Source organism: Trachurus japonicus, chromosome 12, assembly GCF_045865225.1.
Source record: "Trachurus japonicus isolate A0001 chromosome 12, Traja_1.0".
In the NCBI taxonomy this organism is placed as follows: Eukaryota; Metazoa; Chordata; class Actinopteri; order Carangiformes; family Carangidae; genus Trachurus; species Trachurus japonicus.
The window spans coordinates 5182008-5201415 of record NC_140918.1 but is presented as its reverse complement, the minus strand read 5'-3'; the positions used below and the strand labels follow the sequence as shown (position 1 = coordinate 5201415).

Genomic DNA, 19408 nt, shown 5'->3' with positions numbered 1-19408 from the left:
GAACATCTGGACAGGTGTGTAACATGACTATCTGTATGTGGATGCAGGTCGGGGCTGGACGCTCAATGCTTGACAGAACTTTATTGACACACGGAGCTCCGACAGCCTAGGTGATTCATGCAACAGAGCCACTGCAGGTACGGCTCACCTGAGCTCACCTGAAGGCGAACAGGAAGTCGTGAGTCACCCTGAGCATCTCTGTTGTGTTCAGGACGATTATTCTTTCACAATAAAACACTCAGTAAACACTGCGTTACCCAACATGCCGCAGGGCGTCAGCAGCAGCACACCTGAGCTGCTGCAGGTGTGTGAGGTAACGTCTGCTCCGCTGCATCCGCCCAAACTAATCCATAAATAATTATCTATAATCAAACTAATGCTGATCATCGACCTGTAGTACAGAGTACTCGACCCCAGTACTTGAGTAAGAGTACAATACTACTGGTCAAAATTTACTCCATTACAAGTAAAAGTAGCTCAGTCAACATGTTACTCAAGTAAGAGTAAAAAACTACTTAATTTTAAAGGTACTTAAAGCAGATATCAGTGGAATGTTTTTGTTAATATAAGTCCTAAATAGTCCTATTTTCCGTCAGCAATCACTTACATGAAGTATTTCAGCCTAAACACGAGTCTCTCCGTCACTCTGCTCTGCTGTAACCCGAGGAGAAAATTTTCCTTGTGGGATACAAGTGTTATCCAATGAGGGGAGAGAACGGCATGAAGGGCTGTGTGTGCAGCCAAGGGATGCGCGTGAATGTGGTGACGTAGCACGAGGACCAATTGATGCCTGACAAGGGCGGGGGCTGCTAACTCATGGTGCGTTCAAGGAAACTCGTACTTTGTGTTTTTCCTTCCTGTGAAGTCATACCAGTTCGATCTGGTACGAGTTCACGGGTCGGAAGTTACGAGTGGCCGTTATAGGGAACTTTCACAGACAACAGGACGGTAAAAACACGAGCTACGGGTTACCTGGAACGCTACCAAGTCGTAGTTGTGACTTGAAGCTGTAACTTACGGTTTCAAAAGCCTGCCTTGAACACAGCATTAGCCGAAACGGCCGTGCCACTGATATCTGCTTTAAGTATCCAAAAGTACATGCTTTTAAATTTACTTTAAGTAAAAGTAAGAGTAAGAGTAAATTTCTTATTTTTCACATCAATGAATTACTATAATTTTTTCTAAATGAATTTAAAGACCTTTTAACTCTTGTTTCTGAGAATTACAGTAACTCTTTGAAAGCAGCTGCACTGATGTGCTGCTTTTAGGGGTTAGGGTTTCCTTCTTTGACAAACACAGCTTGTGTCCAATAGTATTTTAGAAAAGAAAAAAAAAAAAAAAAAAAAAGCAGACCTGAAAGTAACGAGTACTTTTCAGCCTTCCTAGAAATTAACTCAAGTAAAAGTAAAAATATTTGTCTTGGAAATGTATTCAAGTTAGAGTAATAAGTACCAAAGAAATCTAATAATCAAAAAGTACAAATCCTCTGGATATGTACTTAAAGCAGAAGTAAGCAATATTTTTGTGTTAATATAAGTCTTAAATAGTTATATCTTCCGAGTTCCGACAGCAATCACTTACATAGAGTGTTTGGTCCGAAACACGGGTCTGTCAGTCACTCTGCTCTGCTCTGAGCCGAGGAGAAAACATGTATCGTATCCTACAAGTTTTATCCAATGAGGAGAGAGAACGGCATAAAGGGGCGGTCCTCTCTGTGTGTGCAGCCACGGGATGCGCGTGAATGTGGTGACGTAGGGACGAGGACCAATAGATCCATGACGAGGGTGGGGGCTGCTAACTCCATCGGCTGACAAGACGTTAGCCAAAACGACCGGATCGCTTACTACTTCTGCTTTAAGTACAGTACTCAAGTAAATTTACTCCATTACTGTCCACCACCGCCTGTAACTGCTCCTTTTCACCTGTCACACCTCCTCCTTAGATCATAATGACTCCAAACTTCAATAATTAGTCTGGTATTGTGACATTGTTTTATTTCGACCAATCAGAGACGAGTATGAGGCCTTTGGTTCAGACCGACGGGGGCTGGTCCGGGAGGGCCGGGGGGGCCGACCTCCTGAAGGGGTGGGGGGCGGAGCCGCCGAGGTCCGTGGTTCTGCACAGGATGCGGTCTCTCCTGTGGTCCTGGACCTGCTGCTCGACCCGGTTCTGGTGCAGCTCCCTCTCGGCCCGCGCTCGCTCCTCGGCCCGGAGCTGCTGCTGCTGCTGCAGCTGGGCCCGCAGGTCGGCACGGTACGCCTCGCAGCTCCGCCTCCGACTGTCGGGACCGCAACACACAGAGAACCACGGTCAGTGGCTGGGTCTCCATTACAGGTTTGCACCAAAAATAAAAGCGATATTTCAAAAAATTTCGGAAAAGTACCATTGCTATTTACAGGTGTTTCCATCGAAAGGTGTTTTTTTGTGAATGAGCCGTAATTCTCGTAAAGTCTAATGCAGGGGTTCTCAACTAGTCTCACTCTGGGCTCCACATTTTCCCATGGTCATTAAGTCGCGACCCACTTTTATAGAATTCAAATCAAGATTTTTTTTTTAAGCCTTTAAAAACTCCTTTTGCTCTTTATTGAACAAAGTGCATTTCAGAGCACATGAATGAAACTGAGGCGGACCATGACAACTGCATGTAGGAAGTGAATAAAATGATATCAAACTGCACAAAATGGAGACCAACAAAACGATATATTTGACTTCTAATGCATCTCTGCATTCAGAGCATGTTCACAAAAGTGAATAAATATCAAATTGCACAAAATAAAGACCCACAAAACAAAACAAGATTCACTGCATTCAGGCCACATTAATAAGAAACTGAGGAGGAGCATTACAACTGCATGTGTTCACGTGTCTCGTGCCTTTCAATATCTGTTATTTTTCAAAATAAAAGACATGTCTAACATCAGATGTGCATTAAATATTATTTACTTTTTTGACCAGCTGTCCACGACCCATCCAGAACGGGTCCGCGACCCACTTTTGGGTCCCGACCCACCAGTTGAGAACCACTGGTCTAAAGGTCTTGCGATCGTAACAGAAGGAACTATTGTTTGGTTATTCACACGGATGGTAGCCCTTTAATTTAAGGCCGTTAATTACGTGATAATGTCAAGAAATAACAAGCAATTGCATAGTTATGTCAAGAAATAGAAGTAACGGTCAATTTCATAGTAATGTCATGTTTTTCATAAAGGCAAAAGATTACACTTTTAATGTTTTGAATTTTTGGGGGAGAATTTTTCTCCACCAAGTCCTTTGCAATTGACCGATATTTCTGGGCAATTTCTACGCAATCATTAGTTATTACTTGGCTATATTTCTCGACTTAACTATGAAATTGACTGTTTAATTTCTTGACATCACGTAATTAGCGGCCTGTAAATTAAAGGGTTACTTTTTGCTAAAATAACCTGATTGGTTGGAAATGGTAAAAAGTGTGTGGACCAGAGGTTCTCAAACCTTTTTACATCAAGGGCCCATAAACTGACACAAATTAGACCACGGACCCCCATTCGGCAAAATCTTTAAGCAAACACAAATATTTGAGACTGAAGAACATTACTTTTTTTGTCAATGTACTGTATATGTTCAAATATTGTAGAGAATTTTCCAGGAAAAAGTGGTAAAAATTCTATAAAAAGATGGTAAGATTTAAAAAAAAAAAAAAAACAGGTTGTGGTTTCCTACCGTCTCTCCTCCTCCTCGTCCATCAGCTTCATCTCCTCCACCGCTCGGCTCAGCTCCTCCCTCTCTCTCAGCAGGTCGGCCTGTTTCTGCTGGTTCAGGGCCACTGCGCACACACACACACACACACACACTGTTACAGTCTGGTTCTGTTATAATCTGGTTCTGTTATAATCTGGTTCTGCTACAGTCTGGTTCTGGTTCTGGTTCTCTTACGTTTGTGTTGGATCTGCAGGCGCCGGGCCTCCAGGACCTGGTCCATCAGCCGGTCCCGGGCCTGCCGGCGCCGGCGGTTCTGCTGCTCCCTCTGGTCCCAGGCCTCCTTCAGCTTCTCCTCCACCAGCTGCTCCACCTCCTGCTCCTCCTTCCTCTCCCTCTCCAGCTCCTCAGACAGGTACTGACGGTACCGCCGCTGCTCCTCGCACAGCTCCGCCTGGCAGCAGGGGTCAGAGGTCACGGGTCAACAAAGGCAAATTTCCTCTCAACACAACCTGAACAGAGACCTCAGCTCTGACGCCCTCCAGTGGTCGACACCAGGAGCTGCACTGTTCCACTCGGACACGTTTTAGCCAAGGGGGCAGTTGTCGATCTGAGAAGTGAAGCTCACTTCTGCGTTCAAAAAACTGCAATCCCCTCGGCTTCCTCTGGGGGCTGGTGTCAGAAAGCAGCGTTTCTCCATAGACCCCCATGTTAAAATAGCCGACTTTACAGCTTAAAAAAACTTACAGCCTGGTACATTTTATTTTTTTGGTCTCAACCGATAGTTTCTACCCCTGCACACACTCTGAGGGGGGTGAATTTTTTTAAAACTCTACCGTTTTACTGTTATTAGTTTAAAATTCTGGCCATTTAGGGCGCGACAGGTCCGGAGACCGCTGCTTCGAGGCCAGTGGGCGGGTTCTCGGCCGGCTAACCGCCGCACCTCTCCAAATATGGCAAGTAAAATCCAACATGGCGCGGTTCAAACCCCCGTAGTAGCAGCACAAAACAGACTCCCCCAAACCAATGGGTGATGTCACGGGTGCTCAGCGTCGGAAATTACCGAGGGCCACGGGCCATTTGGCCCCCAATTTAGCCTAAAATGCCCCCAAAAATCATGCTCCAGGGGCCAAAATTGGCCCCAAGTTTTCGGAAACAAATATATATATTTTTACATTATAATATGACATTAAACTACATTTTTTTCTGTTCATTAATTTACCGTCGCCGCGTCTCATTATTCTCCTGATGGAATTTAACGAGATGAGTGAAGTGACAGCGCAGCGGTGCCGCCCCTCCCCCTCTCCCTACCACACAAGTTTTGTTCAGCAGGTGCCGCTGCCGCAGTTGCTGTGCCGTGATGGACCGCTACTTAATCAGGCCGGCGGTGGCCGACAGAGAGTCGGTCCAGCAGGATCCTCCTCCGCAGGATCCTCCTCCGGCTTCACCAGATCCTCCCTCACCAGACCCCCCCTCACCAGATTCCCCGAAAGCCCCCGTGAAGAAGAGGTGCACCTTGCCATCCACTATCGCGCGATGGAAGCTGGACTGGCTGGGTGTAGAAGAGGGGGGGAAAAAAATCGTGATGTTCTGCAAAGCTTGCAGAGCATATCCACCAAACGTCAAACAGACTATCGGACTGAAAGTAAACGATTTAATAATAGGGAGTGAACAAATAAAAAAATACACAGCAAACCGTCATCAGGCGACGAAACAACACCGACTCGCTTATGGTAAGTGACAACACACGCTAACTTTTAAGACTTCACATCTTTCGTGTGGCACGTTAGCTAAGGTGTCGAGTTAGCTTAAAGCTAACGTCACCGTCTACATCCTGCAGCAATATGTGGCTCTCGGTGTTTGCAGTATGCTGCTGCAGGATTTAGACGGTGACGTTAGCTTAAAGCTAACAAACTCTACACTATGGTTAAGTTCCTGATGTAGAATGTGTATTATAGGGATCGCTGACGTTTATTATTCACGGACAAAAAATCGATCATAGTCGGCGAGGGGGGCGGGGGCGGGGGTGTAGCCTACTCGGTGTCTCGGTTCTCGGCGGATGAAAGCAAGGCGGCTGGTTTATGCAGCCAGGCTCTTCTCAGAGCTCCTGTTCCGTTGTGATTATGAACTGTGCCTTTTGGGAGTCATCACTGCAAAGTTTAAAATTATTCCAGAGCTTGACTTCTTAGACATTTTTGACTAATTAGCCGATGAGAACCGGTGTCAACTACTTTGCATGCGCAGAAAAAAGGGAAAATAAGAAAAATAATCCATCACGGACTTCATGGTTGATTACCATGGCAACGATGAAGCTTCGATTTTTTTTTTTTTTTAGGGGGGTGGTAAGGCCTAGGTTTTCAGCTTCCTTTTATCTTTAATAGAGGGGGCTGCTGTTTTTCTATCATTCAACCAGTTTGATTTGAACATTTTTAGCCTTCTGACTAATATTTATAGCAACCCTAACTTTATATAACTAATTCTTTATATCTAGTTGTTTTATATTTAAGAGTGAATACACTACCATAGTAATTTTTGCTTTTCATGTGCTATTTTTTTAAGAAATAATTTAATTATAAATGAGAGGAAATTGAATTGCATTTACATACACTGATATATTGATTAATAACCCACTTTTATATTTTTGTTCACAGATGCTTGGTGCAATCAGTTAAAACACAAGGAGCCCATTGTAGATGCAGTGTGCCACATGAAGACAGAAGTTTTCAAGAAAATGGTTAAGCTGTTTGACATTTCATACCACATTGCTAAGCACGAGAAGCCCTTTGCATATTTCCCAGCTCTCATTAACCTTGAGAAGAGACATGGTGTGGAACTCGAAGACACATATAAAAACCCCAAACAGGCACAAGTCTTTACTCAGTACCTTGCTGAAGAAATACAGGACATGATGATTACCAGGCAAATTAGAGAATCAAGATACATTAGTATCCTTGTGGATGGGAGCACTGACCGCTCAACTTTGGAGAAAGAGGTTGTGTACTGCAGATTTTTACATAACCATGTGCCTGTCATGAAATTTGTCGGAATTAAGGATACAGAGTGCACCACAGCTGACGGCATCCTGAAGTGTGTCAAGTCGCAGTGGACTTCCAAGGGATTGCCTGACTTTAAAGGACACCTTGTAGGATTTGGTGCGGATGGAGCCAGTGTTAATTTTGGGTGTCGGCAGGGGATCTACAAGAAGCTACAAAACGAGATGCCGTGGCTGATGGGAATTCACTGTGTGGCTCATCGTTTAGAACTTGCATGCAAAAATGCATTCCAGGGAACATACTTCAGTCAAGACATTGATGGTTTCTTGGCCTTCTACACAGCCTTTTATCGGGGTTCAGGTAAACGACTAAGGGAATTGGACCAGATGTCAGACATTCTTGAGCAAACACTTATGACACCTACAAGACTCGATGGGGTTAGATGGTTAGACCATCATAGAAGAGCAATTAAGGCACTTGAAGCCAATCTCCCTGCTGTGATTACCCATTTGAGTGACATTGGGAGCGACCAGCGCAAGGACATACAGAAATGCGATGCAGCAAAAGTGAGAGGCTGGCTTAGTAAAATTCACAGTCACAATTTTGTTCTACACATGGGATTGTACATTGATGTTTTGGCTGAGCTGTCACACCTCTCACTTACTTTCCAGAAGGATAACATTTCTTTTCCGGCAGCGGTGGAGGCAGTCAGTATCACAGGGCAGGTTTTGGAAGACATGGTGAAGCACGATGGACAGAAACTAAAAGCCATAAAGATGGCATGTGAGAAAGGTAACTACAGGGGCATTGAGCTCACAGGGCAATTCACTGAGGCTGAAAAAAAAATGAAAACGTCCAGAGAGGAGCTCATCAATGAATTAGTTGCCTGTCTGGATGAAAGATTTCAGTTAAAATCACACACAGTCCTTCAAGCAATGTTGAAGTTCGACACAAAGCTATGGCCTGAATCCAGTGATGATTTAGCTACATATGGCAATGAAGAAGTTGCACTCCTGCTGGAACACTTCAAGGAGGTTCTCATTTCCAATGGATGTGATACAGAGTGTGTAATGCCTGAATGGGCACGTCTAAAAAAAGTGATTAAAAGAAACTATACAGGTGTCACATGGGGAGACCTGTGGCCTCAGATCTCCCTAAATTGGTCTGAGCAGTTTCCTAACTTGCTTCATGTCATTGAGATCATTCAGGTCTTGCCAGTGTCAACATCGAAAGTTGAGAGAGCTTTCTCTCTTCTGAACAGAGTCAAGACAGACTGGAGAATTAACCTCAAAACAACCACAATAGAAAACCTCATGCACATCTCTCTAGAAGGACCACAAGAAGAGGATGCTGTTGGAATTGTGGAAGCTGCAGTAAAGAACTGGTTCCAAAGTTCACAAAAGAAAAGGCGCCCATCAACAAAACCATATGGTAAAAGGCCACAGTCCTTCACATCAACTGCTGCAGCTGCACCAGCAACAACAGAAATGGATAACATTGAATCTGAGTCTGATGAGTGAAATGTAGCCTTCATATTCATGACAAACAGAACTAAGCAGCTGTGTCCTCTTGTGAAAATATTACTTATGTTTATCATATGCAGGTTTAAGCACATGAGTTATGTTTAAGATGTACTGTTGTGAAAATGTTAATGTTTATGATACTGTATAGAGGACAAGCACTGTGGTTAAGTTTAACTTAGCTGTCTGTTACCGGTAAGTTTAAATGTCCTGTTGTAAAAAAAAAAAAAAAAAGAAGCCTTAATGTTTATGATATAAATCTAGTTGTGTCTTTAAATTTGAAAATTGATACATTAGGATTGGAATAATAAAACTGACTTATGTGGAAAAAAACCTCCATGTAATGTGGGACATGCTGTGAAAGGAGGTCAGTGCAGAATGACTGCTCACTGGTTGATAGACTGATACTGCCTGATACATGTGAGAAGGGTGTTATATGAAATGTGAAGTCATTATGAGTTATTGTGTTTTATAAAATTCTCAAGACTTAGAAATTAACAATGATTTTATGTCAGACATGTATGTTGACAGGCATAATCATAACTATCATATATATTTAGCACATGTTCAGACATTGGGAGGGGGTAAAAGGCCACAGTCCTTCACATCAACTGCTGCAGCTGCACCAGCAACAACAGAAATGGATAACACTATATCTGAGTTCGATAGTGAAATGTAGCCTTCATGTTTATTACAAACGGGACTAAGCAGCTGTGTCCTCTTGTGAAAAATATGCCTCATGTTTATCATATACAGGTTTAAGCACATGAGTTTATGTTTAAAATGTACTGTTGTGAAATGTTAATGCTTATGATACTGTATAGAGGACAAGCACTGTTGTTAACTTTAACTTAGCTGTCTGTTACTGGTAAGTTAAAATGTCCTCTTGTAAAAAACAAACATGTGTTCTGCTATCCACAAATACAAATTTCTCATTTGTAACTTGTATTTTGGTTTTTACAAATAAATATGTGTTTGTAAATATATTGGGTATGTGTAAATGTATAGCTACTACTTCCACACTTCTCTCTAAAAGGGAAAAGGTAAGCTTTACATTTATTAGGGTTGGCAGGCGACAAAGTACAGTAGTGATGGCTTTGTGCATTTAAATCTCTTTTTTTGTTTTTCTTTTAGATGGCCCTCAAACATTTTGAAAATGCCCCCACTTTTTGGACTGTGGGGGCCAAAATTGCCCCCAAAATATTTTCTTAATTTCATACCCTGCGGGTGCTACGTCCATTCTTTTTACAGTCTACGACTTGGACACGTTTTAGCTCAGTTTGACGCATCAACTGGACGTGTCGTGTCTCTGGAGTCCAGAGCAGCTGGAGTTTAGTTTAGTTTAGTTTATTAGTTTAATAAGGGACAATGTGCAATTACATTAATCATTTAAAGGAAAAGATTTAGCTCCCAGCTAATTTCCATCTGTAGTCCCTACACATAACATAAAAGTAGTAAAATACACAGAATACAAGCTATTATACAAAGATGAGGCATAAACAGATACAGTTAGAAAATGGACAACATTTAGACAACAACATGTATGAGGTAGGCAAAGTGCAAAGTGCTTATAGCAGCAAGATGTTGATTGTCATATACTGTATGTGTGGTGGAAACATACAGTATCAGTACAGTAACTGTATGTGTGGTGGACAAAGCGCAAAGTGCTCATAGCAGCATGATTATTCATAGTATCGATAATAATAAATTAATAATAAAGATAAAACATGAAAGTGGCAACAGTGGCAGATGTAATACCAACGATGGTAATTCTCAATTACAAAAAAGAAAAAATTACCAGCTATGGTAATGTGACAGATGTATCTATGGATATCAGATGAAAACAGAGACAAGAAGTGCTAACGAAAAAGAGAAACAGCCTAATGAGTCGGACAGAGAGCCTGACAGCACCATCTAGTGTTGGCAACTTTGATGGCTAAGGAGCCATTTCTTTGTGTCGGCGGCTCAGGTGAGTTACCCTCTTGTCTGTGACTCAGGTGAGTTACGTTCTTGTCTGCGGCTCAGGTGAGTTACCTTCTTGCCTGCGGCTCAGGTGAGTTACCTTCTTGCCTGCGACTCAGGTGAGTTATCTTCTTGTCTGCGACTCAGGTGAGTTATCTTCTTGTCTGCGGCTCAGGTGAGTTATCTTCTTGTCTGCGGCTCAGGTGAGTTATCTTCTTGTCTGTGACTCAGGTGAGTTACCTTCTTGTCTGTGACTCAGGTGAGTTACCTTCTTGTCTGTGACTCAGGTGAGTTACCTTCTTGTCTGTGGCTCAGGTGAGTTACCTTCTTGTTGGCGGCTCAGGTGAGTTACCTTCTTGTCTGCGGCTCAGGTGAGTTACCTTCTTGTCTGCGGCTCAGGTGAGTTACCTTCTTGTCTGCGGCTCAGGTGAGTTACCTTCTTGTCTGTGACTCAGGTGAGTTACCTTCTTGTCTGTGACTCAGGTGAGTTACCTTCTTGTTGGCGGCCTCCTTCCTGTAGTTGTCCTCCTGCCTTTGCAGCTCCAGCAGGATCTCCATGTCGAGCTGCAGCTGCTGCCGCTGCTCTCGGGCCTGACGCCTCATCTTCATCCTCAGGTCCTGGTCCAGCTGCCGGCGGCGGCTCGTCTGGAGCTGCTGCTGCTGCTGCTGCTCCCGCTGCTCCTGCAGGAGGTGCATCTCCTGCTGCTGCAGCTGAGGAGGAACAAAAACATACACACAAAGACAGGTCAGACGCCTCCTGTCGGCATCACATGACCCACAGACCGTCGCCTGATTGGACACACATCTGGTGACTTCATCAAACAGTTTTACTATCATGAGTTTAACCCGTGGTCTAACGCAATGGTTCTTTTTTCTTGAAATTTTACCACTTTTTTCTAGAATTTAAAAAAAAAAAAAAATTTCAAAACTTTTTTTGGGGGGGGGGTTTACGTGTCTTCTAGAATTTTTTCAAAACTTTCTGGGAGAAATTTTACTACTTTTCTTTTTCTTTTTTTTTTTTATCTCACCACCCTTATCTAGAAGGGTTACCACTTTTTCTAGAAATATTTTTGAGTAATTGTACAACTTTTTTTCTAGAATTTTCTTTACTTTTTTAAAAATGAAATCTTACCACTTTTTTCTAGAATTTTTTTTATGTTTTATTTTTAGAAATGTTACCACTTTTTCTAGATTTTTTTTTTTACAAAACTTTTGAAGATTTTTTTTTTTTTTTTTTTTAAATGTACGTTTCTTCTAGAATTTTTTCAAAACTTTTTTGGAGAAATTTTACTACTTCTTTTTTCTTTTTAAAAAAAAATCTCACCACCCTTATCTAGAAATGTCAGAATGTTTTTGGAGAAATGATACCACTTTATTCCAGAAATGTCTCGACAATATTTCCAAAAATGTACGACACTGGCATTACTTTATTTTTGTTTTAGAAATGTTACCACTTGTTCTAGAAATATTTTTGTGTAATTGTACAACTTTTTTTCTAGAATTTTTAAAAACTTTTTTTAAAAATGAAATCTTACCACTTTTTTCTAGAATTTTTTTTATTTTTTATTTTTAGAAATGTTACCACTTTTTCTAGATTTTTTTTTTTTCAAAACTTTTGAAGATTTCTTTTTTTTTTTTGAAAAATTTTACGTTTCTTCTAGAATTTATTCAAAACTTTTTGGGAGAAATTTTACTAGTTTTTTTTATTTTATTTTTTTTTAAAATCTCACCACCCTTATCTAGAAATGTCAGAATGTTTTTGGAGAAATGGTACCACTTTATTCCAGAAATGTCTCGACATTTCCAAAAATGTACGACATTGGCATTACTTTATTTTTGTTTTAGAAATGTTACCACTTTTTCTAGAAATATTTTTGTGTAATTGTAAAACCTTTTTTCTAGATTTTTTGTTTTTTTTACTTTTTTTTAAAATGAAATCTTACCACTTTTTTCTAGAAATGCTTTAACGTTTTTGGTGAAATTGTTCCACTTTTTCTCCAGAAATTTTCAAAAATTCACACCATTGACCCTAATTTGAATGCACATTGACTAAAAAAGTAATGTTATTGAGTCTCAGAACAAATATTTGTGTATTTCTAGTGTTTTTAAAAAAATCTGTCCAATGGGGGTCTGTGGTCCTTGAGAGAGTTTTTTTTGGGAGAAATCTATACCGCTTTTAATTATTATTATGGTTTTTTTTTAAACTTTATTTATTTTTGTTTTTAGAAATGTTACCACTTTTTCTGGAATTGTTTTTGAGAAATTGTACAACTTTTTTTTCCTAGAAATTCTTAAACGTTTTTGGAGAAATTGTACCACTTGAATACATACATTGACTAAAAAAGTAAAGTTTTTCACTATCAGAACAAATTGTGTATTTCTGGTGTTTCCTTCAAAACTTTGTCCCATGGGGTTCTGTGGTCTAATTGTGTCAATTTATTGGTCCTTGATGTAAAAAAAAGTTTGAGAACCACTGCGTTAGCCCCCCCCCCCCCCCCCAGTGTGTTGACCTTTGACCCTGACCCTGAGCTGCGCCTCCTCCTCCTTCAGCTCCTTGTCCTGGAGCCTCCTCTCCTGCGCCTCCTCCATCTGGGTCTTGAGGACGTTCTTCTGCTCCTCGTTCTTCTGCCTCCGTCTCAGTTGTTTGCGTCTCTCCGTCTCCTCCTTCTCCCTCCGGTCGGCCTCCCACAGCTGCTCCAGCAGCCGCTCCTCCTCCCTGCGCTGCTGCTGCTCCTCCCGCCGGCTCCGCACCTGCGCCGCTCGCTCCGCACACGCCCGCTGCTCCCGGCGCCGGTTCTGGACGGTCCGCAGCTCCTCGCAGCTCTGGCTGGAATACAGGAGGATTGTAGGATTTGTAGGATACAAATAGAGCACTGGAAAAGAGAGTAACGACACCACCATTGACTCCCGTGGTAAGGGTTTTGCGCCCCGAGTGGCAGGATATGGGTATTGCAAAAGCGCCCAGAAAACTCATTCACTCCAATGTATGTGTGTTGCCCACTTGCTTGTAAATTGATGAAAACGGCCGTGTTTTTGTTTTTAGGTGTCTTGGTCATATCAAATTATACTTATTATTTGTTTATTACAAAATGTAGATTGAAACATTAATGTAGACAACTGTTTTTTTTACTTTTTACAGACCCAGACCCGGTGTGGGTGTGTGTGTGTGTGTGTGTGTGTTTACATGAAGAGCTGCTCCATCCTGTCGGCCACCAGCTGCTGCCTCTCTCTCTCCCTCCGCTCCCTCAGGCCTCTGGCTCTCTCTCTCATCCGGGCCTGTCGCTCCACCGTCGTCTCCTTCGCCTCCTCCAGCTCCTGCAGCAGCTGCAGCTCCTCCGCCTCCAGCAGCTCCGACAGTCTGACGGTCCAACAGAAAACGGAGCATGAAATATTGATTTGTAATAAAACAATTAAGAGGACTTACAGTGCAAATCCAAGATTACAATTTAAGGTTCTTTAGCCTCAGAGCTACGCTACGGAGGCTCATGGGATTTCTTGGTTTCACCTCATCAAACTCATCAAATACACAATCCAACAACTCCACAACGCTCTGGTGGACAAGTTGTGACCTGCACATTCACCACGCTATGAGATAATAACACAACGTTACCACACAGAGTTGTTTTAGAGGGAAATGCAGAGACTGTTTGATGAAAAACTGTCCCTGAAGGCAACGCGCATCAGCGGTTTTGCATGAATTTCCCTCTAAAACAACTCTGTCTGGTAACGTTGTGTTATTATCTCATAGCGTGGTGAATGTGCAGGTCACAACTTGTCCACCAGAGCGTTGTGGAGTTGTTGGATTGTGTATTTGATGAGTTTGATGAGGGAAACCAAGAACTCCCATAATGAGCCTCCGTAGCGTAGCTCTGAGCAGCTCACGGCTCTGCTCCGCCGTTCTAAAAATAGCTTGCACTGACAATTAAAGGTAATAAACCTACTCCTAAAACTATAGGGATTATGGCAATGGGCCAATTTGCCAAAATGTTGAACTATCCCTTTAAAGAATAAAACACAGAGAAAGCCAAAATATATTATATACTTTTTGCTCTTGGATGTGTGCTTCCTTTTTTCACGGCGAGCAGTCCCTGGAGTCTTTTGTTTTGTGTTTAATCTGGTGAATGTATGTAAGGAACAACAAACCTGCGTCTCCTCTCGTCCATGTCGGACTCGTGGCGTTTCTCGGCGGCCTTCACCTCCCGGTCGACGGCTCCTCTCAGGAAGCGGCGCTCGGACTTCTTCAGCCACAGGTTCTTGGTGTCGTAGTTCTGCTGGCTCCGGGTGAACTCCAGGACCTGGTCTCGGGCCGCGTCCTCTCGCTGCCTCTCCAGGATCAGGTGGTCCACGGGCCTCGACGCCGGCGGCTTCGCTATCTGGAGGAAAACGACACAAAGTCACATTTACAGTAGAACCAGTTTTAAATAGCTTCAGTGTCAAGAGTCTATAACCTGATGATGTTTGTTCTGTCTTGGACCAAACAATCATGCCACTTTACGTTTTGAGAATATTTGCTGTTGTCCAGGGCATCTCCATAGCAACACTACACCGATAGTGCCGATAGTGACTTTCATGTGAAACACGAATTGATATGAAATTGACATGAAATTGTCCCTATCAAATAAACTAAATTAAATTAAAGGGACAACGAGGAGTTACATTTATGAGCCTCCGCACGCACTGTGAAATTCTTTGACCGGCGCAAGACAGACTCATGTTTTCATTCATCAATAATTAAAGTCAGAGGTTCGAAGACGATCACATACCGTCGTAGTTCCGACCATAAACGGCGATTCGGCGGCGTTATTCTCATGACTCGCCACGAAACCGAAAGTAAAGAAACGCTGGTCAGCTAGACCAGCATTTCCGCCACCACTAATAATAACAAAATAACAATAGAGACAAAACGATATATTTATCGAAAATGGGCCCATTAACGAGTGTGGGTAGCGTAGATTCATCCACATTAACGTGAGACTTTTTTATAACCAAATAGAAACTCCTCGTTGTCCCTTTAAATCAAACAAACTGCTGCTCCTGTGATTTGGACGATCACCTTGATCATATTGAAATTCAATTCTAACTTTTTTTTAAATACATTTTAATTTGAGACATTTTTAAACAAATATCAGGCAGGAAAAACCTTCACAATAAAATCAGCAATAAACAAGTAATTTAAATGTAAATATGATTTCTCCACAATAACTTATAAAATAAATAATAAATATCCAAAATGACAGTGGCCATTTATTTTCAGTCTTTAGTGAAACACAATATTAGAAATAATATGGCATATAATTGCAGTTTATTTACAGTAAACACATTATTTCACTATAGTTCACAGGATTTTTATTGTATAACTTGCTCCTTGTGATTATGGTCGATAATATTCGATGTAATAAATAGGCCTAACTTGTGAACTTTGTGGTAGATTGCAGCTTTAATGTCCTAACATGAACACTATTGTACTTTTACATCTATCGCAGTAACGTTACTTGTTAGTTTTACTGCAGTAACGTTAGTAACGGTGACTATGGGGACGCTCTCTCCGCCTCTCGCTGAGCCGGCGGCTCGGGGTCTCACCACGGCCACGGAGTGCGGCGTCGGTCCGGTGAACTCCCGGGGCCCGGTTCTCTTCTGGCTCAGCAACATTGTCCACAGGTGCTTCACGTTCACGTTCACGGTGCTTCTTTTCTTCACGCTTCAGCTTCAGCTTCGGCTTCAGGTGTGTGAGCTCACTCTGTCTGCTGCTGCTTCTCTGCAACTTCACACACAAACAGCGCCGGTGCTCTGTTGCCGTGGAAACGACTCAACACTGCTACGTCATGGTGAAGGCGGCGGAGAGTGGGGCGGCCCTTCCATAATACAAATACCTTAGGCCAGTGGTTCCCAAAGTGTGGTACGCGTACCCCTAGGGGTACGTGAGCACATTGCAGGGGTACGTAGAAACATTCATTAATTTACTAAGATAAGTTGATATTCCGAGTCACTTCAGAAGCCCATTACTGAAATGATACGTGCGCCACAACTAGTTCCCCCCAGAAGACAACAACCTGTAGCACAGCTTTGTATAATTGTCAAAAGTATCGATGCAAAACGGCGCATCTGGATACATGACTGATTTCTAAAAGTATCGATACTAACAGCGCGCCCCCACAGCGCCTGACGCGCGCACTCGACAGGCAGAGCAGAGCAGAGGAGAGCAGGCAGCGTCCAGGGCGTTTGGACCTGAGTGAGTAACAGAGTTACACAAAACTAGACGCACGTAGGGTGAATTTAGCCATAAGAGTTTAAAACGGCGATATTAACGGCAACACTCCTCTCGTCTCCTCTCTTTTTCTCCGCTGTCTGCCTGCACGTGTGTGTGTTGTGAGGGAGGGGGGAGGGGGAGCCCCGCCCGTCAGAGGAGAGGAGATGCATTGTAATGAATGTAATGAAACAATAGCAACACGCTGGAATTACACAACTCTTAGTTAGCTTTTCATTTCATTAAAAAAACAAAAAAACATCTGTTATAAGTCCTTTTGATTATAATAAAAATAAAATAATGGAACAATAATAAGCTGGGAGGCACTGCTGCTGTAATGAATATGATGTCATATTCAATATTTTCCTGGGTATTTGCATTGAGTTTGAAATGTTAGTATTGTGACAGTCCTACAACTCTGTGAAGACACATTTGACCACAACAAACACCAGCCAGAAACAACTCAAATGCAGGAGAATATGTGTAAAATGTCTTTGTACAAATTGAAGAGAGAAATTGAAATGATTTTCGTTTCTTCATCAGTTGTGTTACGTTCTATATGACGACTTTTGGAGAATCATCAACACGTATGAGGAGGGGGTACTTGTGGTATGGCAAAACGGCTCAGGGGGTACGCAAGACAAAAAAGTTTGGGAACCACTGCCTTAGGCCTACCAGAGTTGGACAGAGTAGCTACGCGACCCCAGAACTTGAGTAAGAATACAACTTTATTACTGGTCAAAATGTACTCCGTTACAAGTAAAAGTAGCTCATTCGACATGTAAGAGTAAAAAAGTACTTGCTTTTAAAGGTAGCCTACTTAAGTATCCAAAAGTAGGTAGGGAGAAGTTGAGCCACTTTTTGTATTCAGTGTCATGTTCGTGTTCCAAGGATGAGGCCGTGTTGATAGCAAGCAACTTAGTTTAATGTCTCACGTTCTCAACAACATACATGTGGCTCCATGCAGTCTTGCTCTACCCCGTTATATGGTACGGTAAGCTGACTACTAACCAGTACTGCCGCCTAGCGGTCAAACATGTAATAACATCTAATCATAACATCCCCCCTTTTCTAAGGTAAAATGCATTAACATGAATTATCACATTAGCTGTGTCAGTTATTTTAACCATTTCACATTCAGCATAACTCTGCAACATGTCAGTCAGTGTTACAGTCCATAGCAGGTGTGGGAATTACCTGAGATTCACCACAGGTTACACTGAGCTCACCAACAGTCCCTTGAGGAGAATGTGAACTCCTTTTTCAGCTTGCCCGTTTGACTGTGCATAGTGTGGGCTTGACGTCACATGCTTGAAATCATATTGCTCTGCAAACTTCTGCCATTCTTTGCTGCTGAAGCAGGGGCCATTGTCGCTCACCACGGTGTGTGGGATGCCATGCCTGGCGAAGATAGATTTAGCATGTGTTATGACACAAGTTGATGTTGAGCTTGTTAGTAGCGCCATCTCAGGGAAGTTTGAGTAGTAATCCATTACCACTAAATAGTCTTTACCTCTGAGATGAAACAAGTCCATTCCTACTTTGTGCCATGGTGCTGTTGGCACCTCAGCTACCACCATAGGCTCTTTGCTCTGCTTGTTCCTGTGTTTCTGGCATGTTTCACATTTACTTATAAGTGTTTCAATGTCTTTGTTCAGTCCGGGCCAGAAAACCGACTCTCTCGCCCTCCTTTTGCACTTTTCGATGCCGAGATGGCCTTCATGTATCCTGTGCAACATGTCCATTCTCAAAGCCCGTGGAATAACAATCCTGCCCTTTTTCAACAGCAGACCATCCACAGTACTAAGCTCACCTCTGACATGGTAAAATTGTGGACACGAACCAGCTGGCCATCCCTCATCCATGTTCTGCATGACATGCTGTAGCTCAGCATCCGTTGCTGTAGCCTCCGCTATTTGTCTTGACTTTGTGTCAGACACAGGCAGTGTAGCCGACACCATGTTCACGTGACACTGTATGTCCTCGTCTGTTGCACTCACACTGTCGCCTGTAGTTGCTCTGGATAGGGCATCAGCAAGGACTAGGTGTTTACCTGGAGTATATATCAGTTGATACACTCTTTTCACAAGCCCCAGTTCTTCACAGGCTCTGTCACCAAGAAGTGATTCCCGTCCCTCATTCACAACAAAGAAGAATAGGTGGTGCACTTTTCCTTTAACTGTGACACTCAACCTGCATGTGCCCAAACATTTGATTGGCCGCCCATTGTAGTCTTTCAGTCCAGGTTCTTTTCTTTTAATTTGTGGCTTATTTTTCATTGCCTTCACATCACACATGCTTATGAGATTTGCTTTTGCACCAGTGTCCAATCTCATGGTGACTACAGTCCCATTTATCATTAGAGGAGCTATCCACTTATCTTCTGTAGTGACATCATTTACATTGTCTGGCTTATTTATTTGTTCACTTTCACAATTCACCATTCCAACAAAGAACGTGTCACTTAGATCAGGCTCGTCTATTAAGTTTACAGTTTTTCCTTTCTTCCACTCTTTCCGTTTGGAGAAGCATTGTTTAGCAAAATGATTCTTGCCTTGGCAAGTGGAGCATTGCTTACCAAACGCTGGACAGTGTCTAGGCTTGTGCTGTGAGCCGCAGCGCTTGCAGTTTATCATCACGTCCTGCTGCTGTGCAGGACGGGTCTGTGTGCGCCGTCTCCGCTGATACGACACTGCTCCAACCGCTGCCGCGCTGTCGCTCTGCGCCGAGGCGACTGCAGACATCTCGCTGAACGTCCTCACGTGCCTTTGGGACAGCTCACTGGCCTGGCAGATCTTAATGGCTCCTGCCAGCGTCAGCTCCATCTCCCGTAGTAGCCTCTCTCTGACCTTTTTATCCTCCACGCCGAATACAATCTGGTCCCGGATCATGGAGTCCGTCAGCGTTGCGAAGTTGCAGGACTGCGCCTTTAGCCGCAAGTCCGTCAGGAAGCTATCGAAGGGCTCATGCTGCCGCTGTGTACGAGACCGAAACACGTACCTCTCGTACGT

General features: G+C 42.9%; 1 protein-coding gene across 1 annotated transcript; it reads right to left on the bottom strand.

The window, feature by feature from the left end:
* Window positions 1-1960: 1960 nt before the first annotated feature.
* cfap53 (cilia and flagella associated protein 53) lies at window positions 1961-15988 on the bottom strand. Its single transcript, XM_085792669.1, has 8 exons — window positions 15734-15988; window positions 14297-14526; window positions 13338-13511; window positions 12677-12980; window positions 10646-10864; window positions 3916-4132; window positions 3703-3805; window positions 1961-2278 (listed from the first exon to the last, which is right to left on the bottom strand). The coding sequence occupies exons 1-8, from the start codon at window positions 15800-15802 to the stop codon at window positions 2032-2034; spliced, it is 1563 nt and encodes a 520-aa protein (XP_085648795.1). The 5' UTR covers window positions 15803-15988; the 3' UTR covers window positions 1961-2031.
* Window positions 15989-19408: the final 3420 nt, after the last annotated feature.

What these genes read in the sequence shown, in the direction of transcription:
- cfap53 (XM_085792669.1), bottom strand. Translation starts at nt 15,802, where the DNA reads ATGTTGCTGAGCCAGAAGAGAACCGGGCCCCGGGAGTTCACCGGACCG. An exon ending in CGCCGCACTCCGTGGCCGTG is followed by an intron (nt 14,527 to 15,733) that starts GTGAGACCCCGA and finishes GTTTTCCTCCAG; the next exon opens with ATAGCGAAGCCGCCGGCGTC. An exon ending in AGGAGGAGGCGCAGCTCAGG is followed by an intron (nt 10,865 to 12,676) that starts GTCAGGGTCAAA and finishes GTTCCTCCTCAG; the next exon opens with CTGCAGCAGCAGGAGATGCA.